This window comes from Equus przewalskii, chromosome 19 (genome assembly GCF_037783145.1).
Source record: "Equus przewalskii isolate Varuska chromosome 19, EquPr2, whole genome shotgun sequence".
Classification (NCBI taxonomy): domain Eukaryota; kingdom Metazoa; phylum Chordata; class Mammalia; order Perissodactyla; family Equidae; genus Equus; species Equus przewalskii.
This window is the reverse complement of record NC_091849.1, coordinates 19388066-19408409: the sequence shown is the minus strand read 5'-3', so window position 1 is coordinate 19408409 and position 20344 is coordinate 19388066. Positions and strand designations below refer to the sequence as shown.

The 20344-nt window shown below is 37.1% G+C and overlaps 1 protein-coding gene and 1 pseudogene across 12 annotated transcripts in view; both read right to left on the bottom strand.

The window, feature by feature from the left end:
- CDKAL1 (CDK5 regulatory subunit associated protein 1 like 1) overlaps window positions 1–20344 on the bottom strand; it is a 610652-nt gene that overhangs the window by 518427 nt on the left and 71881 nt on the right. For all 12 annotated transcript variants that reach the window (XM_008518334.2, XM_008518335.2, XM_070584147.1 and 9 more), the window contains one exon: window positions 7891–7975. In XM_008518334.2, coding sequence (XP_008516556.1) covers window positions 7891–7975 — 85 coding nt within the window. The remainder of the gene's footprint in view (window positions 1–7890; window positions 7976–20344) is intronic.
- Window positions 16103–20303, bottom strand: LOC103549786 (prothymosin alpha-like; annotated as a pseudogene).

Here is a 20344-nt window from a genome sequence, read left to right as displayed (position 1 = left end):
CTCAGTCTTCATCGAATGAGCTTTCAATTCAATGAATAATTCAGCGCCAGTTGTTTACCAGGCCCTGTTTTAGAGACCAAGGACCCCTCAGTAAACAAGCGAGACAACATCATTGTCTGCACAGATCTTACTGTTTGACTCCTCTCACAAAGATCCTATATGATAGTTAACTTTTCCAAGACTTCTACTTCTTCCCCTACAACAGCCATGTTGATGTTCTTTTCCCCACTTTGGTGGTATATCTGATGTTTTTTTGCTCATTCATCAAAACTGGACAATTCAATACTTGAATGTAAGATAGTGCTATGATATTAATATAGCTACATAATTTATAGTGTACTTAACATGAAATAATACATTAACAGTGACTTGCCAATGCATGGACAGCAGAATGATATAAACTCTCTTCCCAAAAAACGAAACATCAGTTCATGGGGGCCAGCCCAATAGCATAGTGGTTAACTTTGCACGTTCCGGTTAGGCAGCCCGGGGTTCACCAGTTCGGATCCCGAGTGTGGACATATGCACTGCTTATCAAGCCATACTGTGGCAGGCATCCCACACACAACATAGAGGAAGAGGGGCCCAGATGTTAGCTCAGGGCCAATCTTCCTCAGCAAAAGAGGAGGACTGGTGGCAGATGTTAGCTCAGGGCTAATCCTCCTCAAAAAAAAATAAAAGTAGAAACATGTATTGAGTAACTACAATTGTGCATCACACTCAAGGCCAAACATTACCAGGGTTTTATCTACACCTTCCCTCTGACTCAAGATGAGATGCTTTAATTAATCCAGTGGCCAAGGTCCTGAAGCACGTCCTGAAGTTGACCCAGCTCCCTTAGTTTGGCAGGAAGAACAGGGTCTTACCATTCACAGCTGGGCTTCTGCTAGCACGACCAAGGGACTACTTCATGAAGCGAGAAGTCTTACCCCTTTACTACTTCCCTCTGGAAAGAAACTGTGGACGAGTGGTGACAAACTCAAATTTCTTACCTCATTTAGGACAACAAGAGACAGGTTTCTTCCTAGTTTATAAGCAAAACATAAAAAGCAAAACAGCATGACTTCTTAAAAAGAGGGCCCTTTAATACAGTATTTGAAAATTGGAATGTTCTTTCCCCTTTTTGCAAATATACAGCCTGTCTTCTCTGACTAGGGAGTCACAGGCGCCTTGGGGGACATTCCTAGAATGGTTGACAAGCGGTCTTTATTAATACTGTTTCCCAGGAAAAGGAAAATCACTACATGGTAGAGTAAAAGGGTCAGAGACTCCATAAAAAAGGATTTTCCTGAGGTCAATCACCTGACCTCAAGACTCACAATCTAGTGAGAGAGCCAAATATGTCAACAAATAATAAAATGTAATATGCAACAATAGATGTTTGTATGGGATAAAGAAGTAGCACAGAACAGAGGGTGATTACCTCTCTGGACCTTGGAGGTAAGAAGTGGGAGTTAGAAAGGAGATGACCTTACAGATGTTATCACCTTTGATAAGAGTTCCAAAAGATGAATATGCTGCCAGGTGGGATTACATGGGGTATGTGAGTGTGCATTTGGGGGGAAAGGAGAGCATATTTCAGAGAAAAGGAAGAACATATGCAAACACATTATGTGTTTTGGAAAATCATATAATTTAGGGGAGAAGTAAAATTCTACAGAGGAGTACCAAGAAAAGAGATCAGAGAGGTAGGCAAGGAACAGATTTCAAAAAGACTTTGTTACACTAAGAAATTATATCCTGTAGCTGAGAAGGAACCGTTACAGGGTGTTAAGGAAGAGAAAAGCATGAACTGGAACAGAAAAAAAAGCTGAGAACAAGCTAAAATTCTACTGCAATATTAAGAGCAAGAGCTAAGGAGGACCATAACTAAGACATTAGCAATAGGGATGGAGAGAAAGGATTAAATTCAAAAGATATGTGGCTAGTTCATGACAATTTAATGAAACACAAGAACACAGAGGTTCACTGCAGGTTCCAAGAGGAACATTTATTACCACATAAGCAATAAAACACTAATAACATTGGACAAAAAGAAAGAGGAAGAATGGGTCGAAGGGAGAAAGAAAAAGATATTTTAGAAATAGGATCAATCCTTGAGGATGGGAAAGAAGGGAAAGGAAATGGGAAATCAAAGAAAACTCTCAGACTATTCGGTAGATAACTATACAACCAAACAAGATAGGCAATATAAATGGAAACACTAGCTGGGGAAAAGGTGAGGCAGATGATGAAGAGGATCTGACATGACTGTTTGAAGTGTCAATGGGTCATCTAATGGAGAAATCCAGGCAACAGCTGGATATACAAGTCTGGATCTTGGAAGGAGAGAGCAGTGTCAGAAACAGAAATTTGGGAGTAACCAGCATATAGACAGTATCTAAACAATAGAAGTAGGTGAGAAATGGTAGGAGGAAATGTAAAGTCATATTAGCATAACACTGTTTGGAGAAAAACAAATGCATTAGACAATACCTGATCAACAATACATACTAAGTCAAACGGTACCATATTTTGAACTAACTTTCCACTTAGAAAGAAACTTTTCGGCGGGCACAGACAGCTGAAACAATGAGACTATGACTGGTAGAAGCATACAAGGATTCACTGTATCTGCTGCTGACATTTTAAACAATAACATAAAACTGATATTGAACTAAAGCCATTTCATACAACCAGAAAAGCCAAAATTAAAAGATCTGTTTAAAGAAAAATTCACAACTTACAGTACTAAAAACAAGTTTAACAAAACAACTTGCGTGATCTAAATTGTTTCTTGCAAAAGGCCAAACTAAAACCCAGTGTTATTTTTAACTTCCAATGCCATTTTTTTAATTAAAAAAAAGAAAAAGATAACTGATTACTAGCAAATCTAGCTAAAAATAGAATCAGTCGAGATGGTGTTCTTTTTTTTACTTTTAAACTGGACAATTACTAACTTAAAAAGAAAGTACTTCTCTGTTCTTAATAAGTCAGCTTAAGGCAATTTATTTCACAAATTCAAGTTGAAATAATATTCTGGCACCATCCCCAACTTCAATTTATGATGAAGAACTCAAAGTTAAATCTGCATAAAGCAAAAAATATTTTCATAATAAGAACGACCATCCAATACTTTATCTTTGATCAACAAAATGCTAGAGAAGGTGTTTTCCTACAGACAGAAGATATTATACAAAGTATCCTCTATCTCAATCACACTTTTCTTCTTTGTCCATTTTTCCTTATATTTCCAATTGTTCTTTCAAGTAATTTCACTCAGATTTCTAAACCATCCCATCAACACTACAATTTATTTCTATAGGCAAAGGTGGTTCAAAGAACTAGTGGCTCTTGTCTGTCTACTATCAGTATGGCTAAACCACAGTGCCCATTTGGGTTAATAATGCACAAGGTCAAACAGAGGTTGACAGTCCATGATCAAAGCAAGCTAGCTATTCTTTCTGTCATTTATATAGAACACACAAGATGTGTTTATTTTCACCAGCCTCTGAATGACCTCCTTTAGGTGGCATGGAAAAGATCCCACATTTCTATAAAGCATTAACCAAAGGAGTTTTCTTATTTGATACTCTCATTAAGAGCAAATTTTGTTTTTTTGAAACTTTTGATCTTTTTCGTTTACTCAAGAAGCCCTCAAGTTAAAGGCCATATTGTCTAAATCAAATTGCTATGATGGATAAAAGAAGGACAGGGCAACTGGAAAATAAATGCTCAAAAGGAAAGAATATGCATCCAGTAGGCTGCCATCACAAAATGTGGGGCTCATTAGTGATTTTTCCAAAATTAGTAAAGGCAACAGCATTTAAGATTTCAAAGTTCAAAAGGCAGACAAAAAAAAAAATCATTCTTAACTCCATTTCTGCTACTTAAAACTCCTACTCTTTTATCAATCTGAACAGCAATAAAACAAACACTGTAAAACCTTAGTAATTAGATCAACTAGCAGAAAGTCAGTAGAAAGTACTGAGCAGCACAGCCCACAGATTAATACAGATACACATTTTCATATTGGGTATGTTACTTTGACTAAAGAATTAACAATAGAATGATTTATTACCAGCACTAGTTTATAAAATGAAGATTTCCAAATAATTTTAAGCCAATATTCTCTCTGACCAAGATTAAATAATACTCCTCTCAATACTGTTTATACTGTGAAGTTGCAAAACTAATACTTCTGACCACCACCACCACCACCACCAAGAGAAACACCAAAAAGAAAAAGAAAAATCAGTCCATGACTGCCTTGTCACAAATTCACAATTTATGCATCTTAATCAATGAGACTGTATTAATCACATGAAAGACAACAAATTCCTCAGAGTTACCTTTCTTTACTGTTAAAACAAGATGGCTCAAGGGACAGAAAATGACGTGATAAGTAATTAAAGACAAACAACTATTAAATATCCAGAATACATTGGAAGAGAACAGCAGATGATCAGAAATGATGACACACTCAGGAATGAGCGGTAAAGTGAAGCAATCATTATCTGTAGGGGGTTCAGGTGAGAAAACAATAGGTCCCAGCCGATCCTTGTAAATCTCTGAATGTGAGCATAAGTGATTGGGTGCAACAGAACAAGGAGAAAGGAAACACCCTATCAGACTCTCCTTCAATTTAAATGTTTCCTCACTATCGTGAAAAAGAAAAATGCACGCAAGAGAGGAGGCTGAAGGGAAAAGATGGAGCTAGAGGATGAGAGAAGACCAATGTGTAGCATGACTTAAGATATAAAAAAGTTTATGAACTATCTATCTGTGTTTTTCTTTGTTAGGATCTGATGATGACAAGGGAGAAAACATCTAAGTAAAGTAAAATGCTTGACAAGAGTGGGTAATCCATCACTGAAAGTCTTCAAATGTATAAATATCATTTGAATTTGACATTTGCTCAGTGTTAATTGTTACTGTGCCTTTTACAGGGTTATATTTATTCTGGAAACAAATTCAATGTTAGCTTAGATTTATGTTAACAAGAACTAGTCGTGATTATCAAAAGCCTTCAGAGCCATTTTAAAAAATACTTAATCACCTAAAATATTGTTTTAAAATTTTCTTTCAATCAAGCAGAATAGTGCTTGTTCTTGCTACCACTAGCTTTGTAGTATTAAAATGACACACTTTTCTTATGTGATCACCTCAATCAAACACCATACCATTACTCTGAACCACAGTCACAACACAGTTTATAACAGAACCCACTGAGACAAGTTATATTTGAATTTTTAAATAAACTTTTATACACAGTCTAGACGCGTATCTATTAATTACATTATAAAATTGATAACCACAGAAACTAACTTCTCTGGACTCTGTACTTAGGGGGCATCAGTAGCACTAAAATATCTTTATATCTTACCTACCTTTCCTATAGGGAAAAAATAGATAATCTGGCAACATGACAGACTTCTCATAAAATAAAAAGCATTCTTTGAAAATGAGCAGCATCTGGTAAACATCATTCTCTGCTCTTGGTTTTATTCGTCCTTCTCCTCTCCTAAACATGACTCTAATTCCCCTGTTTCATCCCACATCACTACCACCTTCCTTTGCCTCCCACCACAGTTCAGGTAAGAACTCTTCTCTGCTCTTTGTGCAATTTCTGAGTTGAGGATGTCATCACATTTAACTATCACTTCTATGCAAACAATATAAAATCTTTCTCTCTAGTGTCGGTCTCTTTGATATCTGCCTCAATGCTACAGCTGCCTACCTGACATCTTTATCTGGCAAGCATAGTAATAAAATGGTTTGCGTACAAACTCTAGTCAGACAGCATAGGTTAAAATCCTACCTACCCCATTGATGAACTGAGCCTTTGGGAACTTCACCTGTAAAAGAGATACTGCTTCATCTGTAAAACAGGAACTTAAAACTGGAATCTACAACTCACTGACAGACTTTAAGAATTAAGCTAGATAATATCAATTGATGTAAAGCGCTTCAAACAGTGCCTGCCACACAGAAGACAATCAACAAAAATCAAACATTATCCATTACTTTATTACAATGTTTAGCTGTGAATTCAAACACAGCATATTCAAAAGCAAAATATGTCTTCCTTCTAATTGAACTCCCTGTCTGGAATTCCCTCTTTCATTCTAGTCAGAGGGAGTCATAATCAATAATGTTGAAAGTGTAAAGAATTCTTTCTTCTCAAGCCAACTCCTTCTTCCCAATTCCAAACACCCCTACTTGAGATGAGGCCATCACCACCTGGATACGGAAAATCTGTCCTAAATGGACCTCTGATGTACGCTCTTCCTTACACTTAACCATCCTTCACATTGCTGCAAGAATTAATTCTCTGAAACAAAGGGAGTAAACACAGTTAGAAATTCAATTTTTTTTTTTTGAGGAAGATTAGCCCTGAGCTAACTACTGCCAGTCCTCCTCTTTTTTCTTTTGCTGCAGAAGCCTGGCCCTGAGCTAACATCCGTGCCCATCTTCCTCTAATTTATATGTGGGACACCTACCACAGCATGGCATGCCAAGCAGTGCCACGTCCGCACTCAGGATTCGAACCAGCGAACCCCAGGCCGCTGAGAAGTGGAACATGTGAACTTAACCGCTGCGCCACCAGGCCGGCCCCAGAAAATCAATTTTTTAAAACTTATATTTTACAATAGTATAAAAACAAAAAACAGTGCACAGATAAAAAGAGAAAGGACAAGTTTTGTTTTGGTTTTTTTTTAAATAAATGATGTTGAAACAATTCAGTATCTACATTGTTAGGAAGAAAAATCCAAAAGATGCACAGCAGGTATATGAACAAATTATAATCCTTAGAAAGTCAAAGAAGACCTAAATTCCTTATACATGAAATAGAAAACTCAAATGTAAAGATACGAATTCTCCCGTCAAAGTCATCAAGAGATTCAATATAACCACAATCAAAATCACAACAGTATTCCTTGTTGAACTTAAAACCTTATATTCAATTTATACGGAAGGGCAAAGGGCAAAGAAAAGCCAAAACTCACTTAAAGAAGAAGAAAAAGGCATTAGCACTTTCAAATATCCAGACTTTATATAAATCTATACTAATTACAACTTTGCAGAATAAGCATCAGAATAAAGAAATCAATCAACGGAACCAAGTTGAGAGCCGAGCGACAGACCCAAACATCTATGGACACTCAACATACGACAGAGCAGGCAATACCCAGATAAAAGGAGAAAGGATGGATTTTTTAAAAACAAAAACAAAACAATAAATAGTGGAAAAATTCAGTGTCTTCTGTTGAAAAAAACCAAAATTCTTTAAAGTTTAAAATATATCGGGACCCCCTTCCTGGTACCTTACAAAAAAAACCAACTTGAATGCAGATGGATTATAAACCTAAATGTAAAACGTAAAAACCATGAAACTTTCAGAAGAAAATACTGGAGAATATCTTAACTTCAGGGTAAGGAAAGATTTCTTAAACAACAAGAGCACAAACCCAAAGGAAAAGACTGATAAATTTTAAAGCAGAATTTCTCTTCATCATAAGATACCATTAAAGAAAGTGAAGAGATAAGCCACAATTGATATTCACAACGTGTAACATGTAAAGATTAGTATATAGAATACATACAATGTATCCCACAAATAATAAAACGGCAAACAACTCAATAGGAAAAGATGATTAAAAAGTCATTTTACAAAAAAGGAAATTCCATTGGCCAATAAACCTATACAAAGATGCTCAACATCATTAGTAAATATGAAAACGCAAATTAAAACCACACTGAGATACCATCTCCACCACCAGATTGGGAAGTCCAACTCATACTTTTTTTGATACATACTATTTACATTATTAGCAATATTTTAAGGCTTAATTTCCTGAAATCCTTACTTTGCATAGAAAAAATAGAAAAAAATCAACTTCCACTTACTTAATTGAGTTTCTAAAGTGGTCTTCAGCTGGGTTTTTTACAGTACAGCTATTCAGGAGCCATAAATCTGCGTCTGAAGCATTTTCTATTAAAAAAATGAATATGAAAAAGAAAAGTAAGTATCATATTTAATCATTCAAAAACGACTGTTTACTCAGATGGCACTGAGCCTGCTGGCGGAGGGCGGAGAGAGGCAGTGCACAGAGTCAAGTAACCAGGTGATTACAGGACAGTAGGTAACTGCTATAACATGGAAATATTCATGAGAAATAAACACAAAAATGTATAACCTTTGCTCTATCTTTTCATTTAAAAGATGAAGAGGACAAGCATTTTTTTTCTTTATTTTCAATATTTGCGAGTATTTAATAACTTCCAAAAACTAAAGTGAAACTAGCATAATTTTACCTTTGAATATGAAATTAATTGCCCCTTTTTGGACTGTATATTAATATTTTTCAGGCACATGTATTGTCACACACTGAATATTCTTCAGCTTGAGACATTAAAAAATATAATTTGTCTTCCTTGAAAAAGTTAATGATTTACCTCAAAGTGAACCTTTTATTTCCTCTCACCAATTTGATTAAATATTGTTATATACTGTAATAAACTCACTAGCAATGCAGCAAATAACCCAAATCCATCATGTTTGCTGAAATGACTTTATAAACGCCTATAGTGCTTGAGCTACACCAACTACCTCGTTGCCTAAAAGGACTCATACATTAAAACAGAATTACCGAAATGAAAGGAAAACCAAAATTAAAAACTACAGCACCTCCAATGGTATTTCAATAAGAACAGAAGCTAAGGTCAAAAGACATAAGAACTAAGAGGATATCCAAATGTCTGTGTGCACATTCTCTACCTGGGAAGGGAACTTCAAACGAAAGCACTGTAATTCATTACAAATAGTGCTGCAAGGAATACCACTGTGCACACATCATTTTGTATTTTTCCCAGATTATCTTTGGAATCAAGCCCAAAGAAGTAGGATTTGGGGGTCAAAGGATAAATTCTTATGTAATTCCATTACATACTGTCACATTCCTGTCCATAAGGGCTGTGCCACTTTGCAATGCTGTGAGCAAGGCATGAGACTGCCTGTTTATCCATGACATCGCCCATGGAGTGTGCTATCAAACCTCTGTACTTTTGCCAATCTGGTAAGAAACAGGATGCTAGTGAGGTGTTGACGTGTATTTCTCTTATTATGAATGCATTAAGCATCTTTTTACATGTTTAAGAGCCATTTGTTGGGTTTTTTTCTGTTCTCTCTCCACATCTTTTGCCCCTTTTTCTATCTAAGGTTAGTCATTCTCATCTCAAGTTTTAATTTACTGATACACACACACAGAGGATGTTCATCCTTTGTCTATGACAGAAGTTAGAATATTTTTTCCCAGTTTGCCATTTTACTTTTTTATAGAATTTCTTCATGCATTTTTATTTCTAGGATACCAAATTTATCAACCTCTTCTCTTTTTTCTTGACTTTGAGTCATAATTAGAACGTTTCCTCCACTCTCAGACTAAAGAATTCACCCGTGTTTTTTTCTAATACACATATGGTTTTACATTTAGAGCTTTGCTCTATTAGGAATTCATCCTGGTATACAATGATCTCACCGAATTTTTTAAATGTAAAAATGAAATAAGACCCTATATTCTCCTATCAAATTAGAAAATATTAAAAAGTGTGATACTATCTAGTGCTAGCAAAAGAACAGGGAAACTGGCAACCTCTTACTCAGCTGACGGCAGTCTACACTGATGAAACTCTTTGGAATGCAATGTGGGGATAGCTATCAAAAATTTAGGGCCAGCCTCCGTGGCCTAGTGGTTAAGTTCGGTGCACTCCACTTTTGCAGCCTGGATTCGGTTCCAGGGCTCGAACCTACACCACTTGTCTGTCAGTGGCCATGCTGTGGTGGTGACCCACATACCAAAAGAGTAAGATTGGCAGGCAGTGGATGTTAGCTCAGGGCAAATCTTCAGCAAGAAAAAAAACATTAAATGTGCATCAGAATTCCTCCTACATACGCTTGTAGGATACTTGCATCACATACACATATATTTATACAAACACACACACACGTATGTACATATATATATACACACACACACACATATAAATTTTAAAATTCTCATTGAAGATTACTGACAAAGCAAAAAGCCTGGAAAGCCTACATATCCATTATAAGGAGATTGGCTACATAAATTAGGAAACTGTAGCCAAAATACCATTCAGCTATTTAAAAAGCACAGTAAATCTACAAGTGCTAATTTAAACTAATCTTTGTCATATCATCAGATGAAACACAGCAAGGTGCAGAAGACTAAGTCCTGTATTTCGTTTGTGTTTTAAAAAGGAAAAAGAGAAAAAAGGAAATTCTGTTTTAAGCAAAGAAAATTTCTCAAAGCATATACACGAAACTGTTTGAGGTGTTTGCCCTTGGAAGTGAGACAAAGGTTCAGTTGTAATCCATTCATGTGACCTTTTATTTTATATTCTTTCTCTTTTCTTTTTTAAAATTTGCATGAACAGTACTTTTATAATTTTATAAAGCTTAATCTTGAGAAGGGATACATTAATATTTAATTTATATCCATATGTACTGTTTGAATTTTTAAAAGAATGTATTGCCCTTTCATGTAAGAAAACTAATCAAGCCTTTCTAATCTTTTTAAGTTTCCTTTTCCATAAAGTTCAGAATCAATAGTGTTCTGTCATTTTAAAGTGAGAACATAAACTATTTTCCTGCTATGATTCATCACAAAAACAAGTGATCTGACATACATTTTCTAAGGGACTTTTCTCCCCACTGCTAAAAGCTTTTGTACTCATGGAACCAAGAAAATTATGGTCGTGGACGCACTACCCACTTTGAGTGTAAGGACAGAGAAACAAACTTATTTGTTTTAATTGAAACACATTTACTTTCCAAACTATTTCTTTATGTACACAAGATAAATTACTTTTAAATCTAAAGTAATAAAAATCTGATTAGCAATAATGATAACTAACATTATTAAGTATATATTATGCATTCAGCAATGAGCCAAGCATGTATTCTTTTTTTTTTTTTTCCATTTAATCCTCCCAATTTGAGGTGGGTTCATTTTTACTCCAATTTTACAGAGGAGGAATCTAAGGCTTAGAAAGAAAAAGAAACTTGCCTAAAACCACACGGTAAGAGTGGGCCAGGGTTAGAAATCCAGACAAACTGACTCCAGGGACTGTAAATTTAAGGAAATTAGAATGCCTCATTTGTGGCTCTTTGCCTCTTGATCAAAAATAATGCAGACAATATCTAAAAAGAAAATAAAGAAGTACTACATGGCCTTGAGGTTGCCTCATGATATTTCTAAGACTAATAACCAGGCTTCAAAAGGAGCTGTTTGGCTATTTCCAAAATTTCCAGATCTTGAACCTGTCAGCTCTAGGCCTTCTGTAATCAGTGGGAGACATGCAAGTAAAGGGAGAATTAAGAATGAGCTCAGGATCATTACTCCAAAGCACAAACTGACTCTCACAGCAACCAATCTTCCCTTTACCCTGCAGGCTTCTGGATAATGGTGGCATTAAAGAAGGGATGGGCATGGTTCATATCAACACTACTCAGAACAAAACATTTATCCTACACAACTGTTCCATTTGAAAGTCAACTAGAGGAGCAGCATAAACAGTAAGAGGAGTCTATTCATAGATCTAAGTAAGGCAGTTACGCAAGCCGAAACAAATAAAAATTCACTAAGAACATGAAGAGGGGGAAAAAAGTTTGTTTTGGATCCACCAGCATTTTGGGGGAATTTCTTTACCACAGAACTCTGAAAGACAAGTCAAATCCAAACAGTTCAAATGTCCATAACGCTTAATCATATCTGGGGAGTTTATCTAAATAATACAAATTATTGGGTGCCCATTAAAAACTCAGAGAATAGGGCTGGCCCCATGGCCAAGGGGTTAAGTTCGTGCACCTGGCTACAGGCGGCCCAGTGTTTCGTTGGTTCAAATCCTGGGCGCGGACATGGCACTGCTCATCAAACCACGCTGAGGCAGCGTCCCACATGCCACAACTAGAGGACCCACAACGAAGAATATACAACTATGTACCGGGGGGCTTTGAGAAGAAAAAGGAAAAAATAAATAAATAAAATCTTTAAAAACTCAGAGAATAGAGTATGCTTTAATAAGAGAATTTAAAAGCACCTCTAAGGTACATCTTGAAAAATAATTTCTTAAAATCAATAAGAGACAAAATAAAAATTCTAGTCAAAGGATTAATTTTTTTCTTCTACATCTCATTAATTGTTCTTTATATGGACTGTGTAATGCACAGCATGGGGAAACCATGTTTTCAAAATCTGTTTTATAAAAGCAATTAAAGTGATCCACAAGAAAAATATTCTTTTAGTCAGCTAGGGTTGAAGGAGTTGGAGGATGGGAAGATGAAGATGGAGGAAAAGGAGGAACAAGCAGGGGAGAGGAGGAGAAATGAAAGAAAGAGACAGAGACTGACAAAGAGTATCTACAGCTCCCAGTCTGAAATACCCAGTGCAAGAACTAGCCCCTCCACTGTCTACTATTGGTGATTGGTGTGTTTCTGAGTGAAGCAGAACACAGGAGCTCCTAGGGGAATGCACTTATTCTTGGAGATTACTCGCACAATGAGTTTGTTCTTATAATAGTCCTGCTGAGTGCTCTGCAGAAATAAGATGAGGAAACCACTGGTCAGCTTGAACTCCGTTTACTGTATGAAGGGAAAAGGACATTTTTTTCTTTTAAAAGAGAATTAATATCTGGCAAAACTCTGCCAATAACTATTGAAAATTAATTACATAGCTATGTAGGCCTGGTCATAATCAAAATCAGAGTGTTAGACAAACCTTTTACTTACGATGTGTAACAGAACATTGCTAATATTCCCCTGTCCTCTTTCCAAATTAAACTGCTATGTTGACCTGGCACATAATTACTTCAGAAGTTACTACATCTAAAGAATCCCTAATAGGATATCTATTTCTACATGTTAAATAGGTTAATAAACGAAGAGGTGATATACACACCAAACAGACTTCACAGGGCACTTCAGGATCAGGTCACCACCCCTCCACCCAAAGCCACTGCTCAGCGTGCCCATCTTGTATGCTAATATTTCTGAGCTTTTAGGCCCTCAGGCCTAATAAGTAAAACTCGAAAATTGAGAAGACCAAAAAAAATCTAATAGAAAAAAAATGGGCAATGAATATGAACTCAGCATTCACAAAAAAACACATATGACTCTTGAACATACAAAAAGATGCTCAACTTCATTCTTAATAAATGAAAATTAAAACTGCACTAAGGGAAAAAAAACTGTACCATTTTCACTTTCTATATTGTCAAAAACCCAAAAGCTTGATAACATACTGTACTGACATAACTATGAGGAAACAGGCACTCGCACGTGCTGCCGGTGGGAATGTAAACTAGAACACCACCTATGGCGGCAATTTGACAATATCTACCGAAATGGCAAATGCATATCCTCTGAACAAGAAGTTCTAAGAATTTAGCCTACTGCAAACCTATTACACAATTAAGGTCATTCATTGCAGCATTATTTATAACAGTAAGAGGTGACTGGTTAAAGGCATTTTAGTACATTCAAAATTAAGACTCCTATCAAGCTCCTCACAAAAAAAAAAGAAAAATGAATAACCTCTAAGTCCTAATATAGAAAGATCTCTCAGACATATTGTTCAGAGAAAAGAATAAGACACCAAAAATATATACACTATGCTACCACTGGAAATCTAGAATACATATTCATATTTGTTTGTATTTGCATAAAAAAAATTGGGGGATGTACACCAGAAACAAACAGCAAAGGCCAGGACCAGAAGGAGGGAGTGGGAACAGGACTGATGGGAGACAGGGTAAGAGGAAAACTGTTTCTTGTATAATTTATTTTCTATTTTTGAATCTATTCAAAGATTAAGTATTTTCAAAGTAAAAAAAAGCAATTATAAAAACTGTAGCTTGTCTTAATCTTCCTGCTATCTCCCCATTTCTTTACTCCCTTTCATAGTCAAACATCTTGAAAGAACTGTCTCTGCACCTGCTATACACTGTCACCTCCCATTCACTCTTCCACCACTTCATTTTGGTGAAGACCTTCAACTACTCCCCATTTCCCTGAATTCGCTTTCATCAAGGGAACTGACATGAAATGCCATAGACAGTAGCATGATGCAGTTAAACACTGCTTTCTTCATGGTCAATAGCATCACTCTCCTGTTTTCCTCTTACTTCTTTGGGCTCTCTACTTTACCCATCCCTCTCTGCCCTCCACGAATTAGAGTTCCTTAGAAGCAAGATTTTGGTCCCCTTCTCATCTATTCCCTAGATGAGACCATTCTTCTCATGGTTTTAACTACTACCATTATCCTGAGACATGATATCCAAATTTATACTTCCAGTTGAACTCATAGCGAGTGAACTCACTATCTTATTTTCATGGCAATAGAGTTATTTACATAAGATCCACCAACCAACTCACCTAACAACATCTCTGCCAGAATATAGCAAAGAAATATTAAAACTTGACACAAATCATTTCCAAAATTGAACTCTCAAATGTTCACCCTGCATTCATCAGGTTCTAGTTAGGAAAACAGAAGCCACTCTAGGCATTAAAATAAAGAAAAATTAATACAGAAATGTGGTTACACGGGCGATGGAAAAGCCAAGACACCAAATGGGGAATGGTGACGCAACCCTGAGATAAGCAACAGCAGGAAACCACTACAGCCTAAGGGCTGGAGAGACCCACTCGAAGAGGTGGAATTATGAGAGCCCAGAAGCTGCGATAATTTGGCAGGGGCTAGAGTGGCAGCAGGAGCTGCTCATCAGGAGCTGGGACTACAAAGGATGGAGCTGTTTGATAGGAAATGAAGCCACAGGGATGAAACTGCCACTTCCTGAGACATGACACAGAGCAAAAAGAGAGGGAGGAAAGTACCCTACCTTCTCCCTACTCCTATCCTCCAGTCTTCCATCAGTGCCTCCTATTGGCCAAATCCACCCAAAAAAGCCAAAAGGTAAAGAAGACTGTCAAATGAAGTTCCATGATACAGAGGACAGAGAAAGTCAGGGAATGAAATCTGATAGCCAACAGGCAAACGACTAAATCCCACCTCTTCCTCTCTTCCCCATCTCCATAAATGGTACATTTACCCAAAAGCTGAAACCAGAAACCTGGGAGTCATCTTTAATCATTTCTTTCACCTCACCATCTCCTGCAGCAAATCCAACAACTCCCAAAGGAGGAGACTTCACCTCCAAAATAATATGAATACATCTGCTATTTGTCTCCATCGCCACAACCCTTGTATAAGTCACCACATCTCACTTACGCCATTGCAATAGTCTCCTGCCATCCCTATGGTTGCCATAAGGCAACTTAGAAAGCTATCAGTGAACCAAAGGAAAGCAAGAAGTTTTTTTTGTTTTAACAGTCATGAATAATCTATACTTAAAGATAATTGAAACTGCATAAATAGGATACCTATATTTGAAACTATATTTTGATAAGGGAAAAAAGGTCATTATTGAGAATTTACTACACACCAAAAAGTAGAGTTGTTAAATATATATAATTCCCTCCTTTTTTAAAAAGAACTCAGAAAAATAAAATTTCAGTTTACTGTTGGACAACATTGTTTCATCCATACATCAAACAGGCCAAAAATATACAGCAACTTCATGGGGAAAAAAAAAAGAAACCTTTTATCTTTGGCCTTTTTAACCATCTCATATAACCAACAACTTATGGTACAAATAAAAAAGTTACTGACATGTTGAGAATCAGATGTTTTGTTGTCTTTGTTTTTACAAGGTTTTTTTCTCCTTTGAGATTATAATGAACACGGTCACATCACAAGTCAAGTCAGAAGTAGGACAGAGAGGACTCCAAAAGCTGGTTTGGTCATCCAAGATCATTAACATGTATAAAAATGCAAAATGTAAATTTAAAATACAAACAAATTTTCCTTTTAATGTACTTTTAAGAACAAAAGCAGGGCCTTGGAAGTTTTGTTTCCTTTTCCCTCTCCTGTTGCACATTCACATTGTGGTTTTGGTCGGGTGGCGGAGAGCTTATCATATGCAGATGGCACTGCCCACAGCGGTCAGCTGGGTGGGCCTCTCTACTCGAAGGCAACCATGTTTAGATTCTGAGATGGGAAGTGCCGGTGGTGAATGGATCACGGCAGCCTTGTTTTCCTTTCAACTTTTCCTTTTTTGCTTTCTAGTCATCCTCATCGGTCTTCTGCTTCTTGGTGTCAACATCGTCATCCTCATCATCTTTAGCTGCCCATTTACCCATAGCTGCCTCAGTCTGCTCATCTTCATCTCCATCCTCTTCCTCCCCATCTTCTTTCTCCTCCTCCACTTCCTCCCCATCTTCTTCCTCTTCTTAGTCTACCTCATTGGCAGCCTCCTGCTCCCCATTTTCCTCATTAGCGTTCCCATTAGCAGGTGCATCTCTTCCACTTTCTGCCTCCTCCACAACTTCCTTCTTCTCCTTTAAGTCCTTGGTGGTGATCTCGGAGCTGGTGTCCAATGCAGCAGAATAAAAAGAAAGCCAGAGTTTGGGGGGACTCTGGCAATAAAGTTGCCTGAGTCCACGTCTGTAGAGGAGGCACCCCGAATAGGTGGCTACAGTGAATGGGAAGCCAATCCAAGCGACAATGAAAAGATGGTTTTTCAAAGCAGCCAGTCTAAATTATACCCTGAAATTCATGTATCCCATGGTAAATTTCCTTTCTGATTCAAATATTTTAAAAGAGATATACTGAAAAGAGTTCTATTTAGCCAAAGAACAAATCATAACAACCAAGACAAACCACTCACCAGCAAATTTGCAAAACACCTGGGTTCTATGTAGATTCTACACAACCCTCAATGGTTTAGTACAAATCAACAACTCAAGTCATCTGCTAGGCATGGTACATTTCCAGGACCAATCCTAAGAACAGAAGTATCTCCTTAAAGGGAAGTTTAGATTATCTGCTGAATATTAACTCCAATACAAGAGCTACCTTTAGATTTTGACCCGGCAAACTTACTGGGTCAAAACAATTACCAATCTAGTAATCAAAAGAAAAATACCCATAGGACACTGCCAAGAGAGGAAAGATCCAGATCAAAAATAAAGCTACGGACTAGGCATAGGTTCACTACACTTCAAAGTGCAAAGAAGAATAACTTCAAAGATCTTCGAATGAAATAATGAAACAATGTGAGTGAAGGACTTTAAGGTCAGTGTCCATTCGGATTTGTCAGTGTCCATGCCATACCAATGTTAGATACTTTGAATATGACCCCTAGAGAAAAACAAAATGAGCCAGCTGTATACCAATAATTAGGTATCCAATAATCGTTGTTCAGCTGATTGATAGATATTCATAAATAATAACCCCAAAATGACAGTATCAAACTTTCTAAAATTACAAATATGTTTTACCAATTTCAGACAAAGAATAAGTAGCCACAAAGAGAAAGAATAATATCACCTTAAAGGACTACAGTCATGCACTGCATAACAATGTTTTGGTCAATGACCCACTGCATATATGACGGTGGTCTCAAAAGATTAGTACGATATAGCCAGGGTGTGTAGTAGGCTATACCATCTAGGTTTGTGTAAGTACACTCGAAATGACGAAATTGCCTAACAACACATTTCTCAGAACATATCTTCATCATTAAGGGACCTGCGACTGTATTTGGGAAAGAAGAACTATTAGAAAATCTTACTCATTTGTCACATAAGCTGTGGATTTCCTGAGGAGGGAAGTGAGTAATTATCTGACGCCACTGCACATAGATGGTGAGAATCATCTTAATATAATGACTAAGATCATTTAACTAGAATTTGACTTGTGGAATATATTAATGTTACTACCTTTTAAAATTAATATTACTATCCCCTAACTCCAAATCTACTTTTCAGATTTAAGTTTTATTTCTTTTAGGTGATTCAAAATTTACTTTATTTGATTCATTTTCTAGTTACAAAGTCAAAAATAATGTATGTAGGGGCTGGCCCCGTGGCCGAGTGGTTACGTTCGCGCGCTCTGCTGCAGGCGGCCCAGTGTTTCGTTAGTTCGAATCCTGGGCACGGACATGGCACTGCTCATCAGACCACGCTGAGGCAGCATCCCACATGCCACAACTAGAAGAACCCACAACAAAGAATACACAACTATGTACTGGGGGGCTTTGGGGAGAAAAAGGAAAAAATAAAATCTTTAAAAAAAAAAAAAATAATGTATGTATTCTAGTCTTAATTTTGCTTCAAAAAACTAGAAACAACATAAAGAACTATTATAATTCAGTGATAAAAAGACAAATAATCCAATTTAAAATGGGCAAGAGACCTGAATAGACATTCTCCAAAGATATACAAATAACCCATAAACACATGAAAAGATGCTCAAAATCATTAGCCACCAGGGAAACGCAAATCAAAACTATGATCAGATACCACTTCATATCTACTAGGATGGCTATAATAATATAAATAGGGGCCAGCCTGGTGGCGCAGTGGTTAAGTGCACACGTTCCACTTCGGCAGCCCAGGGTTCGCTGGTTCGGATCCTGGGTGCAGACATGGCACCGCTTGGCAAGCCATCCTGTGACAGGCGTCCCACATATAAAGCAGAGGAAGATGGGCAGAGATGTTACTCAGGGCCAGTCCTCCTCAGCAAAAAGAGGACGATTGGCAGCAGTTAGCTTAGGGCTAATCTTCCTCCAAAAAACTAAATAAATAAAATAAAATAACATGTTGGCAAGGAGGTAGAGAAATTGGAACTGTCACACACTGCTGATCGGCATGTAAAACAGTATAGCTGATTTGGAAAACAGTCTGGCAGTTCCTCAAATTGTTAAGCATAGAATTAACATGTGATCCAACAAGTCTTCTCCTGGGTATATACTCCAGAGAAATGAAAACATATGTCAACACAAAAACTTGTAGATCAATGTTCACAGCAACATTATTTCTAATAGCTAAAAAGTGGGAAAAAATCCAAATGTCCATCAACTGATGAATGGATAAACAAAATGTGCTATATCCATACAATGGAATATTATTAGGCAATAAAAAGAAATGACGTACTGATACGTGTTACCACATGGATGGACCTTGTAAATATGCTAAGTGAAACAGGTCAGTCACAAAGATTCCACTTAAATGAAATGTCCAAAGAGACAAAAAGGAGACTGGTGATTGCCTAAGGCTGGGAAGGCTAGGAGGACTTAGACGTGACAGCTGAAAAACATGGAGTTTCTATTTGGGGTAATGAAATGTTTTAAATCAACTGTGGATGGATCACAACTCTGTGAATATACTAAAAGCTACTAAATTGTACGCTTTAAATGATATATGGTATGGAAATTATCTCAACAAAGCTGTTTGAAAACCAAACCAACACAACATTCAAAACTAGAGACAAGCTTGAGCCACACTGTCACTATTGTTCTCATTTCTGTACCCTCTGCCTAAATGTCCCTTCTACTCATCTGCCATAGCAAACTCATACGCATCTTTCATGGCTCTATTACATGTCACTTCCCCTAAGAAGCCTTCTCTACCCTCTTTAAAAAGAGTAAGGCACTGCTTCCTGTGTAATCACAGATTAGCTTATGGCACATCTTGGCAAAGATTCATAAATATGTCTCCCCCTTAGTATGAGTCCCTCAATGGACCATTCATCTTTAAATACTCAGAATCGAGCTCAGGACTTAAAAGAGAACACGCTCTTACTGTGGACAGATGGATGGATGGAAGGAGGGAAGGAAGGAAGGAAGGAAGGAAGGAAGGGAGGGAGGGAGGGAGGGAGGGAGGGAGAATTGGATGGGAGAAGCAGGGCGAGAGAGAGAAAGACTAGTTCTTGTCAAGCAATCAAAAGCTAACACTAGAGATACACTTCCAGCAGAAGCTGGGGTCAAGCTCTGATAGAGAATCTGGTATTTCTTCCAGGGGAGCTTCTTGTTCTAGCAGTAAAAAAGACTACAGCAACCTTTCACTCTATGAACACTGTGCACCAATTTAAAAAAAAAAAAAAGCAATTACAAAAATATCATGGGAAAATGCTTTTTTAACAGGCATTATGCAACTTATAAATACAGTTATAATTATAGAAAAAGTAAAGGAAAACAAAACCCTACGCATTAAAAATAGATTAGACGAAATGTACCAAAATGTTAACAACAGCTATATTTAGATAATGGAACTCATCTTCTAGAGCTAGGTCTTCCTGGACTCTAGAGGCTTTCACACACAAGTCTGGGCCTAACGAGACATCTTCCCCAAACCTGATCCCTACCATCTGGAGGTTCTTACAGGTCTCTGGAGACATGTTCTCTAACATCTAGCTAGCTCACGGGGAAGGGATGGCTC